The 14,978-nt window shown below is 38.4% G+C and overlaps 1 protein-coding gene across 1 annotated transcript; it reads right to left on the bottom strand.

Moving 5' to 3' along the window:
* Window positions 1-617: 617 nt before the first annotated feature.
* LOC114540444 (lactadherin-like) lies at window positions 618-12,158 on the bottom strand. Its single transcript, XM_028560618.1, has 3 exons — window positions 12,089-12,158; window positions 1,180-1,499; window positions 618-758 (listed from the first exon to the last, which is right to left on the bottom strand). Exons 2-3 carry the CDS (start codon window positions 1,468-1,470, stop codon window positions 618-620), a joined length of 432 nt encoding a protein of 143 aa, XP_028416419.1. The 5' UTR covers window positions 1,471-1,499; window positions 12,089-12,158.
* Between the last annotated feature and the right edge of the window lie 2,820 nt (window positions 12,159-14,978).

Raw genomic sequence — 14,978 nt, forward strand, 5'->3', positions numbered from 1 at the left:
CATAACGGCGAGAATCTACATGTATTAAATATGTTCTTACCCCAATTGAATCTAAATTTAATCAAACAGCTTCAAAAGAATTTTATTTTATTAAAGGTTTATTTTTTCCGCTTGGAGGAATTGCCTTACCATGCGAGCGAAATCGAATCGCGCATCGCAAAATTAGTCAGAGATATCAAGCTGTGCACCACAACTCTTGGGAGACGAAACTGTGACGTAGATAAATACGGTCACATACACTATTCTAACATGGCGGATTTCGTGCTTTTGCCCATGTGCAGAAGCTCTGCTGACGCCACATGGTTCCTTTTGGTCATGGTATTTACCATGGTATTCAAGGTACAAAAATTACCTAAATAATATGAACAAGCTTCATTTCGTATTTTTCAAAGAAATTGGAACCAATAATTAGAATTTGCACCAAGCCCCGGAAAGTCTGTTAAAGAAAGTTTTTTATTTCATTTATTGCATATTATAATATGAAACATGGAAGTCTACAAAACAGTTAACCTGTCTGTTAATCATTTACCGCCACTAAACAGTCATTTGTACTATTGGAATATTAACTCTATAAAAATTCAAAACAGTACGTTTCATGCAACTGATGCAAGTTCTACTCAGTAACAACCGTACAACTCTAGTCTCATTGTAGCATAGTTTTTCCATGATTTCGGTAACACACGAATATATTGAGCTCTGATTTCAGTCTTAAATGTGTTGGTGACAATGGAGTTTCGATCTTTGTTTCCTTGAAACACCTACAAAAACGCCAGATTTAGTTTTATTAAAATTATTGAACTTCAATGAATTATATGTAATTCTTCTCCATGTGACTAGTATAGGGCTGCATTTGTCCACAGGGTTTGGACAACCGTTTAGCACTTAATTAGACCCTGTGGAAATATTCGTTTTATGGTTTAAACACAAAAGTCAAGTCCTCCGAGCTGCCATGGTAATTCCACGTTGACACAAAAAAACAAATAGTCCCTTTGAAATATTCTAAAATTACTACTGAGATAATTCGATATATAATCACCATGCACATGCATACGTCATTATATTATAAGGTAGGTAATTATACGACCCACTTTTTACCACATTTGAGATTTCGTTAATTTAGCATGAGGGCAGCCACAGCCAATCATAAATATACGTTTTGTTTATTTGTATTTTGATTACCTTCACAGTGCCTGACTCTTTATAATCAGTCCAACTATTACTATTGTTGCTGTAAGCAATCGAGTAAGAGGTCACCCATGCTTGAGCGTTATAACATGTTCCTTGAGTTGCAAATCCTGTGATAGCTGTCTTTTGTCCAAGATCAACTTGAAACCACGAGCCAGCTCCAAGACCTGGTGTCCAAGAACAAGAACTGCCAGTCTTATTCAATCTTGCGAAGTAAGGGAAATACCAAGAATTAAAAAATGATGATGCTGCGATTGACGAATCGGATATTTTTCCGTTTTGCATTCCCAGTGGCTCAGGGTATATGCATGGAACTAGCAGAAAAAAGTTGTATTTCAAAATATGATTATTATAAGTAATAGCATGGCTTTGAGGTCGATCAGCGTCCAGCGATTAAATTTCCCCGAAAGCCGGGGCAGGTTTACTATAGTAAAAGTCCCGAGGGCGAAGCCCCGTGTCTCTATGTTCACTAGATATAGCGATATTAAGAAATGCCTGCGTTATGTCTGTTAATATACCGATTTTATGAAGCCTAAATCTTAAGAGGATGTCAAAAATCTTCGCAATAAGATTGGGTCCTGAGTACAAGCAATCGTTTAGTGAGGGGCCATTAACCTTGCATGATGCATCGAAAACTGCACGTAATTTCGTAGTCTGTTTATCCTCACGCACAACGGGTCGGTGAGGAAGATAATGGGCCCCGCCCATCTCCTTAGCAATCTCATGTGAGGGAACGCGTTCAATTTTGTCGTTTTTCTCATACTCGCTAAAGATCTCATTATACGCCGTGAGAATCCCTTTAGAGGTTAACCTGGACTTCAGAGCTTTTAAGCGTCCTTTACAAACATTGAAGTTATCGGATAATGGTTCATGATCTTGCTTGAAAGGCAACTTAGTGACGTATCTGGTCCGTCATGCCCTATGTGATATATATATTGAATATTTAATTAGGCTGTAAGGTATAAATATGCATGCGTAATTAGCAGCAGTTGTTGGCTTGCCGGATGATGCTGTAAGATAGAGTAAAACAGAGAATAAAACATTTTTATGAAGACTAGATCAATCCGTATCAATCCGTATTAAGGACAAGGCATATACACTACAATTGGCGACGAGGATGAACGTTGAAGTATGAACTGTTATATTTTGTGAACATTTTGTCTTTAAAAGCAGTAAATGTCGATAAATGTTGAAATTGGCGGCATGCAAGCTTTTGATTGTAAGGGCGATATCACGAGTATATCTCCAAGGTGGAAAAGATGGCGAAAAGCTTTTCAGTTTTTTGTTGATGGGAAAGGAATTAAAGATGAAAAGCAAAAGAAGGCCTTACTTCTGCACTGTGCTGGTGTGGATGTTCAGGAGATTTTTGAAGCGTTAGACGTCTCCGAGGTCAGTAGCTGTAGCAAGATGGACGAGTACGAAGTCGCTTTGAAATTGTTGGACGATTATTTTTCACCAAAAGCAAATGTGTCGTATGAAAGGCATGTGTTCCGTCAGATGAAACAAGAAGAGGGAGAAACTGTTGACCAATTTGTGATCAGACTGAGGCATCAAGCTGAGAACTGTAGTTTTGGAGAACATTTCGGTGAGCAGATCCGAGACCAAGTAATTGATAAGTGTCGGTCATCTGGATTGAGAAGAAAACTGTTAGAAAAGAGTCAAGATTTGAGGCTGGAAGATGTACAACAAATCGCACGGGCGATGGAAGCGGTTAGCGTTCAGGCCAAGACTATGGAGTTTCCCACTACTGGGCAAGTGAATCGCATTCGCGAGAGGAAAAGATTTGGTATTCAAAATGGTAATACTTCGAAACCTAAGTCTAAGTGTTGTTTTCATTGTGGTCGCGAGGGACACTTTGCCCGTGATAAAAACTGTCCTGCTAAGTTAGCTACCTGCAGAAAGTGTCAGAGTGTTGGGCATTTTGCGGCAGTGTGTAGATCGAAGGGAGATTCGCAGTCGGGAATGAAAGACAGGAGGTTTGGAAAAGGTGGGAAAAACCCTGAAAATGTAAGTAACAGAGTGAATCATGTAGACTTTGAGGATGAGTACGCTTTTATGGTCCAAAAAAAAATGAGTCAAATGGAATTGGTTTGATTAACATTAATGTTGGGGGAGTTGACATTCGAAATGTTATGATTGACTCTGGGTCTACGTGTAATATCATAGATAAGAGTACTTGGGAAATGCTTAAAAAGAATGGGGTGAAATGTAAGTCCCAAAAGTCTGTGGGGAATATTTATGCATACGCGTCAGCCACACCACTTAAGACCCTTGGTAAATTTCAGTCAAAAGTTACTTATGGGAATTTAGTGACGGAAGCGGAGTTTTAGATGGGACAGGACGGCCTTTGATCGGATGTAGAAGTGCCAGAGAGCTTGGAGTGTTATTGCTTGGACCAGAAGTTAACAACTTGACGGAGTCTGACATTAAAGAAAGATTTTCAGGATGTTTTCACGGTGTTGGAAAGTTGAGAGATTTCCAGTTAAAGATCCATATCGATCCTGCTGTTAAACCTGTTGCTCAAAAGTCACGGAGGATTCCGTTTGGTTTGAGACAGAAAGTGGAAGACAAATTGACCGAGTTGTTGGAATGAGATATTATTGAAAGAGCGGAAGGGCCCACCTCTTGGGTAAGTCCAGTTTGCATTGTTCCTAAACCAAACGGTGAAATTAGATTATGTGTGGATATGAGACGGGCCAATGAGGCTATCCAGAGGGAGAGACACCCAATACCAACGATAGATGAGGTACTTTTAAACATGAACCAAAGTACCGTGTTTTCGAAGTTAGATTTAAAATGGGGGTTCCATCAAATTGAATTGGCTGAAGAATCAAGAGGGATTACGACCTTCACAACTCATTGTGGTCTATACCGTTATAAGCGCCTTATGTTTGGGATAACATCTGCCCCGGAGGTTTATCAACATATTATTCAGCAGATCCTACAGGGATGCGAGGGAGTTCAAAATATCGCGGACGATATTATTGTTCATGGTCCTACCGTTGAAGTGCATGATCGTAGATTGATTAGAGTCTTGGAAGTATTACAGGAGAGGGGTCTCACCCTTAATTCAGAAAAGTGCGAATTCCGAATACCCAAAATAACATTTATGGGACATTTTGTATCTGAGAAAGGAATTGGGCCCACTGAGGAGAAAGTCAGGGCTGTGGTGAATGCTAGGGAGCCGAAAACAGCCTCTGAAGTTCGGAGTTTTCTTGGTCTGGTAAATTTCTGTAGTCGGTTCATTCCAGATTTAGCTACAACGGCTGAACCCTTGCGGAAGTTAACCAGGACAACTACGCCTTTTGTTTGGGGAAATGAACAGGATAAGGCGTTTCAAGAGCTTAAGAATAAGATGTCTACTGCTGATTCTTTGGCTTATTTTGATAAGGATGCAGAAACGTTGATAATCTCAGATGCCAGTCCTGTGGGTCTGGGTGCAGTGCTTGTGCAAAAGCAACAAAATGTAATGAAAGTTGTGGCATATGCTAGTAGATGTCTTTCTGACGTGGAAAGGCGGTATTCTCAGACGGAGAAAGAAGCATTAAGTATAGTATGGGCTTGTGAGCGTTTTCATGTGTATTTGTATGGGATTCACTTTGAGGTTTTGACAGACCATAAACCATTAGAAGTGATTTATTCCAAAACCCATAGGCCCTCTGCACGAATCGAAAGGTGGGTTTTGAGATTGCAGAATTATGATTTTACTGTTAAGTATCTTCCGGGTCCAGAAAACATCGCGGACACGTTGTCTCGGTTGATTCCAGTAAACTGTAAGTCGGGCGTAAATGTAGCAGATGAGTATGTGACATTCATTGCAGAGAACGCAGTACCGAATGCCATGTCGATTCAAGAGATAGAAAAGGAGTCTGCGGTTGATCAGGTCTTATCCGTGGTCAGAGAAGCCATCCTAAGTGGGAATTTGAAGGAGCTGCCAAAAGAGTATCGAAATGTGGGAAATGAATTAACCGTTTTGGGGAAGTTAATTCTTAGAGGTTCCAGGTTGGTTATACCGAAAGTGTTGCGGGATCGGGTCTTAGATTTGGCACATGAAGGCCATCAGGGGATAGTTAAAACTAAGCAGAGGATCCGTTCTAAAGTTTGGTGGCCCAGAGTTGATTGCGAAGTAGAAAGGAGATGTAAGGTTTGCCATGGGTGCTAGTTGGTTTCACAGAGTCCATCTCCAGAACCTATGAAGAGAACGGTGTTGCCGAAAGCACCCTGGCTGGACGTTGCTGCTGATTTGTTGGGTCCATTACCAGGAGGAGAATATCTGTTTGTTGTAGTTGACTATTATAGTCGATACTTTGAAGTTGACATTTTGAAGTCTATTCTGTCTAGCAGCATTATAGATAGTCTTGATCGTATGTTTGCGATGCATGGGATTCCTGAATCCATGAAAACGGACAATGGCCCACAATTTGTTTCAGCACAATTCAAGGATTATATGAGAGCTAACAATGTCAAGCATGTTTTTCCCACTCCTTTGTGGCCCCAGGGAAATGGTGAGGTTGAGAGACAAAATCGTACACTTCTAAAGTCAATGAAGATTGCTTGTGCAACTGGGGGAGATTGGAAGAAAGAGCTGAATAAATTTTTGATGGCGTACCGTAGTACTCCACATACTGTCACAGGAGTAAGCCCAGCAAAGTTAATGTTTGGAAGAGAGATAAGAACTAAAGTTCCTTCTGTTATGCAGGAGTTCCAACCGAAGTTGAATGTCGAGCAAAGAGATGCGATGATGAAAGAAAAGGGGAAATTGTATGGAGACCGTAGACGACTAGCGGCAGATCGGAATATTGAGATTGGTGACACAGTCCTTGTGAAAAATTCGAAGCCGAAGAACAAGTTGTCACCAGCATTCGAAGATGCGTTGTATAAGGTAAAGGACAAGATCGGAAACGAAGTTACAGTTGAGTCGGAAAATGGAGTGACATATCGGAGAAATTCTGCGCATGTGAAAAGATATGAGAATGAGGAGCAAACTAGTCAAGATGAAGTAGCTGTTGAAGAAACCGATCAAGATGAAACAGTTGTTGAAGAAATCGAGTCCAGCGGTCGTGACTGTGAAGTTTCGCGTCAAAACGGACAGCTATCGCCTAGACCAAGAAGGCAGTGTCGGCCTCCTAAACGTTTTGGTGATTATTTACTATATAAGTAATTCGTAGTACTTTATAATACGTTATAGTACTTTATATATTTGGATATTGATCTAGGAAAAAAGTTAAAAAAAAAAAAAATTAACTGTTAGAGAATTATTTTGGAAAAGGAGGGATGTGATATATATATTGAATATTTAATTAGGCTGTAAGGTATAAATATGCATGCGTAATTAGCAGCAGTTGTTGGCTTGCCGGATGATGCTGTAAGATAGAGTAAAACAGAGAATAAAACATTTTTATGAAGACTAGATCAATCCGTATCAATCCGTATTAAGGACAAGGCATATACACTACACCCTATGTCTTGTTTAAACCGGCAGACTACACAGTCTTCTAAAGCACCGAAAGCTTCCACCGACCAGAATTTGTCTAGATCCTGTCTTAGTATATCGGTTATCTCTTCACTCTCAGCCGAAGCTCGTAGGATATGGGTCTCAAAACAATGCCGGTCAGAAGGTCCTGAACCAATTCTACCACTTAATACCCATCCCACTCTTGTGCCGCATGCTACCGTAGTGGATCTTTCATCAGAGTGGATCTTGAGTCCGATTTATTCTTAACCTTACACTGCACAACGTCCAGCTTTTTAATTTCACAATCATTAGCCAGGCCAAATGTCTTAATAAGAACCTTTTCTGATCTGACTGTCTTTAAGCATAGTCTGGCTCTAACCTTAGCTGAGATGTAAGAGCGCTGACTGCCACTATGGAATAAAATCCTAGTGCTAATCTCCAAATCAGTATCCTCTACCGAGCATACATGCACCCTAGCCGTTTGTAACAATATACCCTGTTGGTCACAGCCAGTGTGACCTACAAATTCGCTTCCTCCCTGACCTAGCTTTGCTATCCTGATCATCTTTACTTGGATCCCGTTCCGGTTTTTCCTCAGATAGAAATGTGATGTTTACCTTTATTACATCGTCTACAAACATAGGTTGACTTACAATTTTTTGCAATGTGTTTGGAATCGAAACAAATGAAACACTTCCCCTTTTGTCGCAAAATGTCTTCCCGAGACTGGTGATTAGAAACTTTAGAACATTTTGATGGGGAATGTCCCCCCTCATTACAGTATAAACACGGGGCCTTACAGGTTTGACCCAACAACCCACTTGCGGCATAGGGCTCCTTATTCCTAAAATGTTTAGAGATTTTAAATTCCGTACACAATTTTCAACGTGGTTGTACAAGGACCTAAGTCCTTTCACGTTGTCCGCCGAACTAATTTTATTAAGTTTAAGTAAAGATTCCATATGCGCGGAAATGAGCATCTGCACATTCTCAAATCTATCCTTTAATACCTTGATACTCTCTTCGTAATTCTCTGATGTCAAAGTTAACCCCGGTATAACGGAAAGGGCCTCCCCTTTCAAACAACCTTTCAAATAGGTAAATTTATCTATACCACTAATAGTCAGATTATTATGAATCGAAACTTGGTATTGATCACAGAATCCCTGCCAATCTAAAAGTTTCCCCGTAAACTCACGTAATGCTAATTTTGGCAATTTACAATGCGCCCATTCCGCTTGCGCTTGTATCTAAGCCAGCTGTACGTAAAAAGTAATTTGCGCTACTATCACTAAGACTTTGCGTCCGTTCAATTTTTTCGAGTTTTGGATCCGCCTTTGCCAAAATCTAAAAACTAGGTTCTACCTCTTTCATGTGATTAAGAATTTCCGGCCCGATGTCCTCGGGATCAACCAAGGATAAAATTTCATTATGGACAGTTGCCAACTGCTCGAATAGGCTGGTCGCACTGTTTCTCAATCCGAGAAGTTTAGATTGCTCACAATCACCGTCTTCCGAAGTTACATAACCGTTTAGTTCACATAAAAGAGTTTTTAAATACGTGCTAAGACCCTTGCTAGGTTTTCCGTTATCCTAACATATAAAATATCGGACACCGACTTCACAGATCACAACACTATACACTCAGACAAGACGCACAGTTACACACACATGACTGACAAGAAAAATCATATCTATTACACATTAAAAGAAACGAACGTTGCGCAACTACCGTTTACCCCATTTCAATAAAACGCAACACCAAAAATTTTACAACGCGAAAATGTTTACCACCACAATGCAACATATGCTCTCACCACTCACGAAGGACACTCAGACGTATGTTCACTATTGCCGACTTTAATGCACTATTGGTATCTTTTTCTCTTTTCTCCCGCGTTCGTTATGACCTTTTGGCTGGTCCCATATCGGGCTCCATTTAAAAAGCGTTAGACTCTTTGCTTTTTAGAAACTATTTATTTAAAAACAGAAGTCCCAAGCCAACATAATTTTCATGTTGTCAGCTTGGCTGACTTCCCAATAGTGCCTCCCACGTGCAATAGTGCAACCTTATCTGTCCCACTCACATGACTTAATTGATTAACCAATCAAATAAATGAATTTAAAAAATAAAGATCTATTGTTTTCTACAAATTGCTAAGCTGAGAGAGGCAGGTCAAGCGAATAAGATTTTTCCAGACACGCGAGTGTCAGTATAGATACTTTTTTTTGCATCAACGCATAATGTTTCTGGAGAAGTCTTGCTTGGGTTATCGTAGGCAGGGGACACAAATTGTGTCACATATATAGATGTCTCGAAGATGATGTGGACTGTTTTTTTGTTATAATGGTGAGTATAAACTCTCCTTTGCATGCGTCTGGAATTGTCGGGTCTATATGGGCAACTGCACTGCTATATGCTTTGCAGAAAAAATTGTGCCATTTTTGACAGTTTCGATCCGCTGTTTCCATATGGGCAGTATATATGTAATTAATTACTATATGGTCTGGTTAAAAAATTGTGCATCTTTGCGCCGGGATGGAGTTTTAAGTTGCTTTGCAGGGCGATTTTTCACCAACCATTTGCAAACTTCGACACGCACTGGCGAAAGTTGGTTAAATTCACTTTGTTGAAAATATTGTGAATATGTGTACTGTATAAACACGAACTAGATTTGTTGTAATCAGTGATAGGGATATCTCAATTTGGTGTTCGACCCATTTTTGCTTGCATCCGATATATAAATAGAATATATACTTTTATAGGGACAATTTTATATTTAGTTTTATACGATCAACTTTACAAAATCATCCCGACTGTTGGATGGAAATATTTAATTGCACGCTAGCGGAAACGTTTGACTGCATGGTTATAGGTGAAACCTGCATGTTTACGTCTGTAATAAAACATTTTCACGGTTTTACTCAAGCGTTTTTACGGCTCTACCAAAACGTTTTCATGACTTTACCAAAACTTTTTTACGGCCAAAGTAAAACGTTTTAACAGCTCTACCAAAATGTTTTCACGGATCGGTCAAAACGTTTTCACGGATCGATGAGAACGTTTTAACGTTTTGAATAAACCGTTTAAACGCCCAGCAATAAAATTTATACGGGCGTTTAACGGCAACCTTTTTTGATTTTCACGGATAGAAAACGGATAGCAAACGGTATTTCAGCCCGTTTTTTACAATGTATTTTTTCCCGTGGAGGGTCACATTTTGAACTTGCTGCAGTCTTTCGCTGATCCATTATAGTACATCACTTGTGTGCTTTGTTTCTTCCTAAAGGCCGGCGCACACTAGAGTTATGTGCTTAGCAAAAAATCATTGGTGGCTATTGGCGTAAGGCAGTTGCTCTCGTGTGCAGGCGACTTTTGTGGCGACTTTGGTCATTTGTGCCAATTTCTGCCTCGCTGTCCAAAATCTTTCCGTGTGCGGCCAAATGAAAGCTATCTGCTTATGGATTGTCTTAATAGCGCATGCGTAATATACGAAAGTAAACGTTCAAGATAGTGGTGCAAACAAAGCAAAACGAATTGGTGCCTGAGGCCATATTGGAAGACAAACTGGTTGCTCTTCGGATGTGAATTCTACAGATTTTAGAAACAGAGAGAAACGGGAATGCGCTATTGCAAAAATAGCTAGTAATCTTTCTCAAACAGGTAATATAACTAGAAATACATGCATGCAGCCACCCCTCCTCGTCATTTTAAATTGTCTATATCAACCTCAGGGAAATATTTTTTAATAAATTTTCGTGTTTGACCGTGAGGTGCTGTGAGTGGGAACTGGTTGCTCTTTTTCACCGGAAGTGACGTATATTGGAGAACACGCTAATTTTGTAAACAAGAAACACGCTTTAAAACATAGAAATATTGCGGCAATAAAGTGCCAAATCCTGTAGTATATAAACTTTTTGGTTCGTTTTTCGCTAAAACGACGTCGTCAAGTGTTGTTTTTCGATTTTTATTTTGTTCAATGATTTTAGCGACTATATAAGCTGCAAAGTGATATTTGTTTTATCAAAACTCCGAAGTACACTTTTGAGAACTCTTTTTAAAGTTTAAGCGATGATGTAAAGCCTTAAACAGTCGGTTAGCTACTTGCAAAAAGACATACCAAGCTCGTACTTGTCAAAATAACAATGCATTCTTACAGCAAACACTGAATAAGCAAAATATGGACACCTACCACTTCACAGATTTTAAACGACGAGTCGTTCCTATTTCACCAACTGTTTCTGTGATGTGATGATCTTTAAATCTTTTATTATTGTTTTAATATTTGACTCCATGATTTCATTTTATATTTTCAAAAAATAGTTTGCAAAATGACGGTTAAAATGCTGACGCTCTCGGCTCTCATGCATAATCTCTTCTTGTCTTAGCTAATCAGCAAGTTGTGCATGCACACAACGATCATGACCGTTGAACGTCCATGCCATTTGGTCAACTTTGGATTCGCCTATGTTCTGTCGGAATATCCGGGTGTAATTCCTAATCTCCGGGCGGGATTAGTACCCTTGCACAGCGCCGGCTCGGGGATAAATACACAGTATGTGAGTGTATCAGTAACTCTATTTCCCCAGAGAATTGCATGGCATTGAAAATACTATATGAGAATCCTAAGCCTCAATAGTTCTCAATATAAGTAGGAATGCTCTATCCGCGATCGTATAAAAATATTACGGTAGAGGCTACACGACTTCTGAAACATTTCAATTAAGATATTTAATATATATATATATATATATATATATATATTATATATATATTATATATTTATATATAATATATATATATATATATATATACACCCATTTGCAAAAACGTTGGCCGCAGATATATAGATAGATAGATACTCGAAGTCTAATTAGAATTGCATATGGGCACCCATATATGTGGGCACCCATATGGGTACATGCATTGAACAGTGGAAATGAACTTGCTAACAAATGCCGTCACGGAGTAAAGCTTCGCCCGTTTGTAAAAGCTTCACCCATGCATATGTATTCACCCGTTTGCAAAAACGTTGGCCGCAGATAGATATATATAGATAGATACTCGAAATCTAATTAGAATTGCATATGTTGTGTAATATGATTGAAATCCCTTGCAAATGTAATCATATGCAATTCTAATTAGACTTCGAGTATCTATATCTATCTATATATATATATATATATATATATATTATATATATATATATCTGCGGCCAACGTTTTTGCGTTAGTAAGACTATGTTAAATTGGCGAGGAGTTTCAGCATGCTTGGATTTCTAGTTTCATAAAAAGCTTACACTATACAAAAACGCTCGCCATAGGTCAGTGCAGGCCTATCAAAAATTTCTCGCAACCAAAGATTAGGTAAATATCCCATAAAAAATAAATATCAACCACCAGTATGGACATACATAGCGGAGAAAAACCATTATATGTGTATAATACCTGTATCGTTCACACAAATAGCTTCATATGCCGCAATATACTCTTCAACTTCCTCTAAAATATCCTTGCAACAATCAGGAGGAAGATTTTTTGCACAGCACTTTTTGTGCTTCAATCTTCTCGTTCACTACTGATTTGATTTTTTCACAACAGATTGCATCGCCACGGCCGCTCAAATAAAGAATCCCAGCAAAAAGAAAGAACAACGTGTTACTCATTTTTTCTGGTTGTGATAATAACTAGATTATAGCTGATTAAGCCCTAGTCAAGTCAAACTAATTCAGCTTTATAAATATCGTATGTGTGGGAGGAGCAAAGATATTATGTTCAGGGGCTTCCTCGAGCAGAGTATGTGTCTTCATGCGTTTGTGCCTTCATGCGTATATTTTCAAACAAGTATATCCTTCCGTTTAGCACTTATGATATTATAATCCTATTACAAAGTGCAGGCGACTGGAGCGTCATAAAATTCGTTAATGAACATATATTTCGTCTTTACCCGCGAAACAGAGCTTTTGGAAGACTGGATAGGGAAAACTGAATATTGTATACTACATAACTGCGTCCACCTCACCACAAAATAATTATCTCGCCCGTCACGGCTTTATGCAGCTGACTTTTGATGATGATAACGGTTAGTACAGCAGTCAATTGTGCTGATGAAATGTCACAGAATATTCGACGAATGATCAATACACGATGTGTTTAATAACGAATACGAAATCAATATTCCAAATGACACAGTGCACACATGCAAGTACCAGCACAGTATAAGTTAGGCTATTTCCATAAAAATCGAAATTTGATTTTTTAATGATATGAATGGTCAACAGGGCAGGTGTTAAAGGTTTAAATTAGAGGGCGGAAGTTCTTATACGCACCCAAGCATGTGAATGAACGCACATAACTATAAATTCAGCTTCTAATGCCCGCCCTAATAATGCAATGATTGTTTCCCAATAATTAGAATTTGCTTGCTTTTCAAAACGAAGCTTTATACATGCCTTATACGCCAAAAGAATTTAATAAAAATTGGAAAAGAAACAGCGACTGTCAACTAATCACTCTATACCAATTGTGTACCAAACATTTGCAAGCAAAGTACCTTTTCCAAAGGAATAATTTATCTTTACCTATATGATATAACCGTGTTTTTAATAATTTCAGTTGTATACGTATTCGTTTAATTGGAAATTCGTAACAACCACATTTCTGAAATAATTAACAGATTTTAACAGGTGTGAAAAGATTGATTGATTGAGGGTGTGAAAAGATTGAATGCATGCTTTATGCACACTGGAAAATATCAAAGTAAGTAAGTCTTCAAAGACAATGGCAATTTTTTTTAATTGCCTGCTATCAAAATCTCGTTACAGATCAGAACTGAATGAATACCATCTATGTTGTGGCATATTATAAATGTATTATATAATTAAAAACTCCTCGACAGGAGCGTTATAAAACTAATTGATTGCAGGTAGGAATATATTTGTACCTATATTTCGTGTGCAGAAAATTGCCATTTTGGAATAATGGATCCCGAAGAACTGAATGAATATATACTACATGTAAATACATTTACAAATAATCGCGCCCGTACGTTACGTCCTACACAACTGAGTTTTGAAAATGGTATAAGTACAGTCACTTTTTTTTTCTCGCATGCCATGCATGTACTCTCCAAAACACCCAACCCACGTAAATTTTCTAACAATTATGTTACCATCACTATGCTCAACTAATTTCGTTTAACCCAATCTAGTATATACTATGAAAATATATTCACCTATAATTGATAGCGCCCGTCACACCCTTGCAACAGACTCTTGAAATTGGTAAGTACAGTCAAGTGTCTCGATAATATAGCTCACGGAATAAACCGCGAATGATTTTGACTAATATACGAGCTGTTTAATAATGAATACTAGATCTGTATCCTACATAATATGGTGATAACATATACATGTAAGTTGGAGGAAAGCAGGGCCGTAACTAGAACGATAATTGGGGGGTGTTTATTCCTATATTCAGTTCTGCCCGACGAGTTTCTTTTGTAAGTGCAATAGCTTACAATAGAAATCTCTCGGGCAGAACTGAATATATGAATAAACACCCCCCAATTATCGTTCTAGTTATGGCCATGGAGGAAAGGTATAATAAATATGCTATTTATTTAATGTGATTTATTTACGCATGTAGATATATTGCCAGCCAAGAATTTTGTATACCCCTTCCGCAAAATTTTTAATTGCAAACATGTTTCGACTTAACTATAAGCCGCATCTTCAGTACGAATGAATTAGTTATTTATATTATGAATTATTCAAAGTATAGAAATATGATACAGGCGAGGTGATACTCATTGAATAACATAATTATTTCAGACAGTGATTGAATATGTAAGTAATATGACATGATAAAATATATGTATAATAAGTCGAACAACACAACAGACAAAAATTATAACTGAAAACTGGTATTAAAATGTTGAACCTGTTTGCTAAGGTCTGGTTTGTGTTTCCGTATGTACAGAGCCTCATTGAGTTTGAGAGAGAAGGAAGTGTTAGCAGTAATGGATCGCACTTACAAAATTATTAACACCGAGGATGGCCTCAACAAAGATCTTAAAGAACTTTCTAACACACTTCAGCGCAATTGTTCTCGCAACATGTGGTTGAACGCATCATTAGTTCTTACAATAACTGGAATATCTCACAAAGAACAAACATGCACCTCAAAACCAATCTACCTAGTCAACAACAACCCAACGTTCATTACTTCAAACTCCCGTACATATGACATTATTCGCAAATTACCGAGCAGAAACTCTTCAACACTGCCAAACGATTTTGCAGTGATATCAACATAAACCTAGTGTTCACTTCCCACA

This window comes from Dendronephthya gigantea, unplaced genomic scaffold (assembly GCF_004324835.1).
Source record: "Dendronephthya gigantea isolate DGI-Jeju-01 unplaced genomic scaffold, DenGig_1.0 000003F, whole genome shotgun sequence".
Lineage (NCBI taxonomy): Eukaryota > Metazoa > Cnidaria > Anthozoa > Malacalcyonacea > Nephtheidae > Dendronephthya > Dendronephthya gigantea.

Excerpts from the sequence above, each read along its gene's own strand:
- LOC114540444 (XM_028560618.1), bottom strand. The coding sequence starts at position 1,470 with ATGCAAAACGGAAAAATATCCGATTCGTCAATCGCAGCATCATCATTT. Across the intron at positions 759-1,179 it reads AAGAGTCAGGCACTGTGAAG|GTGTTTCAAGGAAACAAAGA; the intron begins GTAATCAAAATA and ends GCGTTTTTGTAG.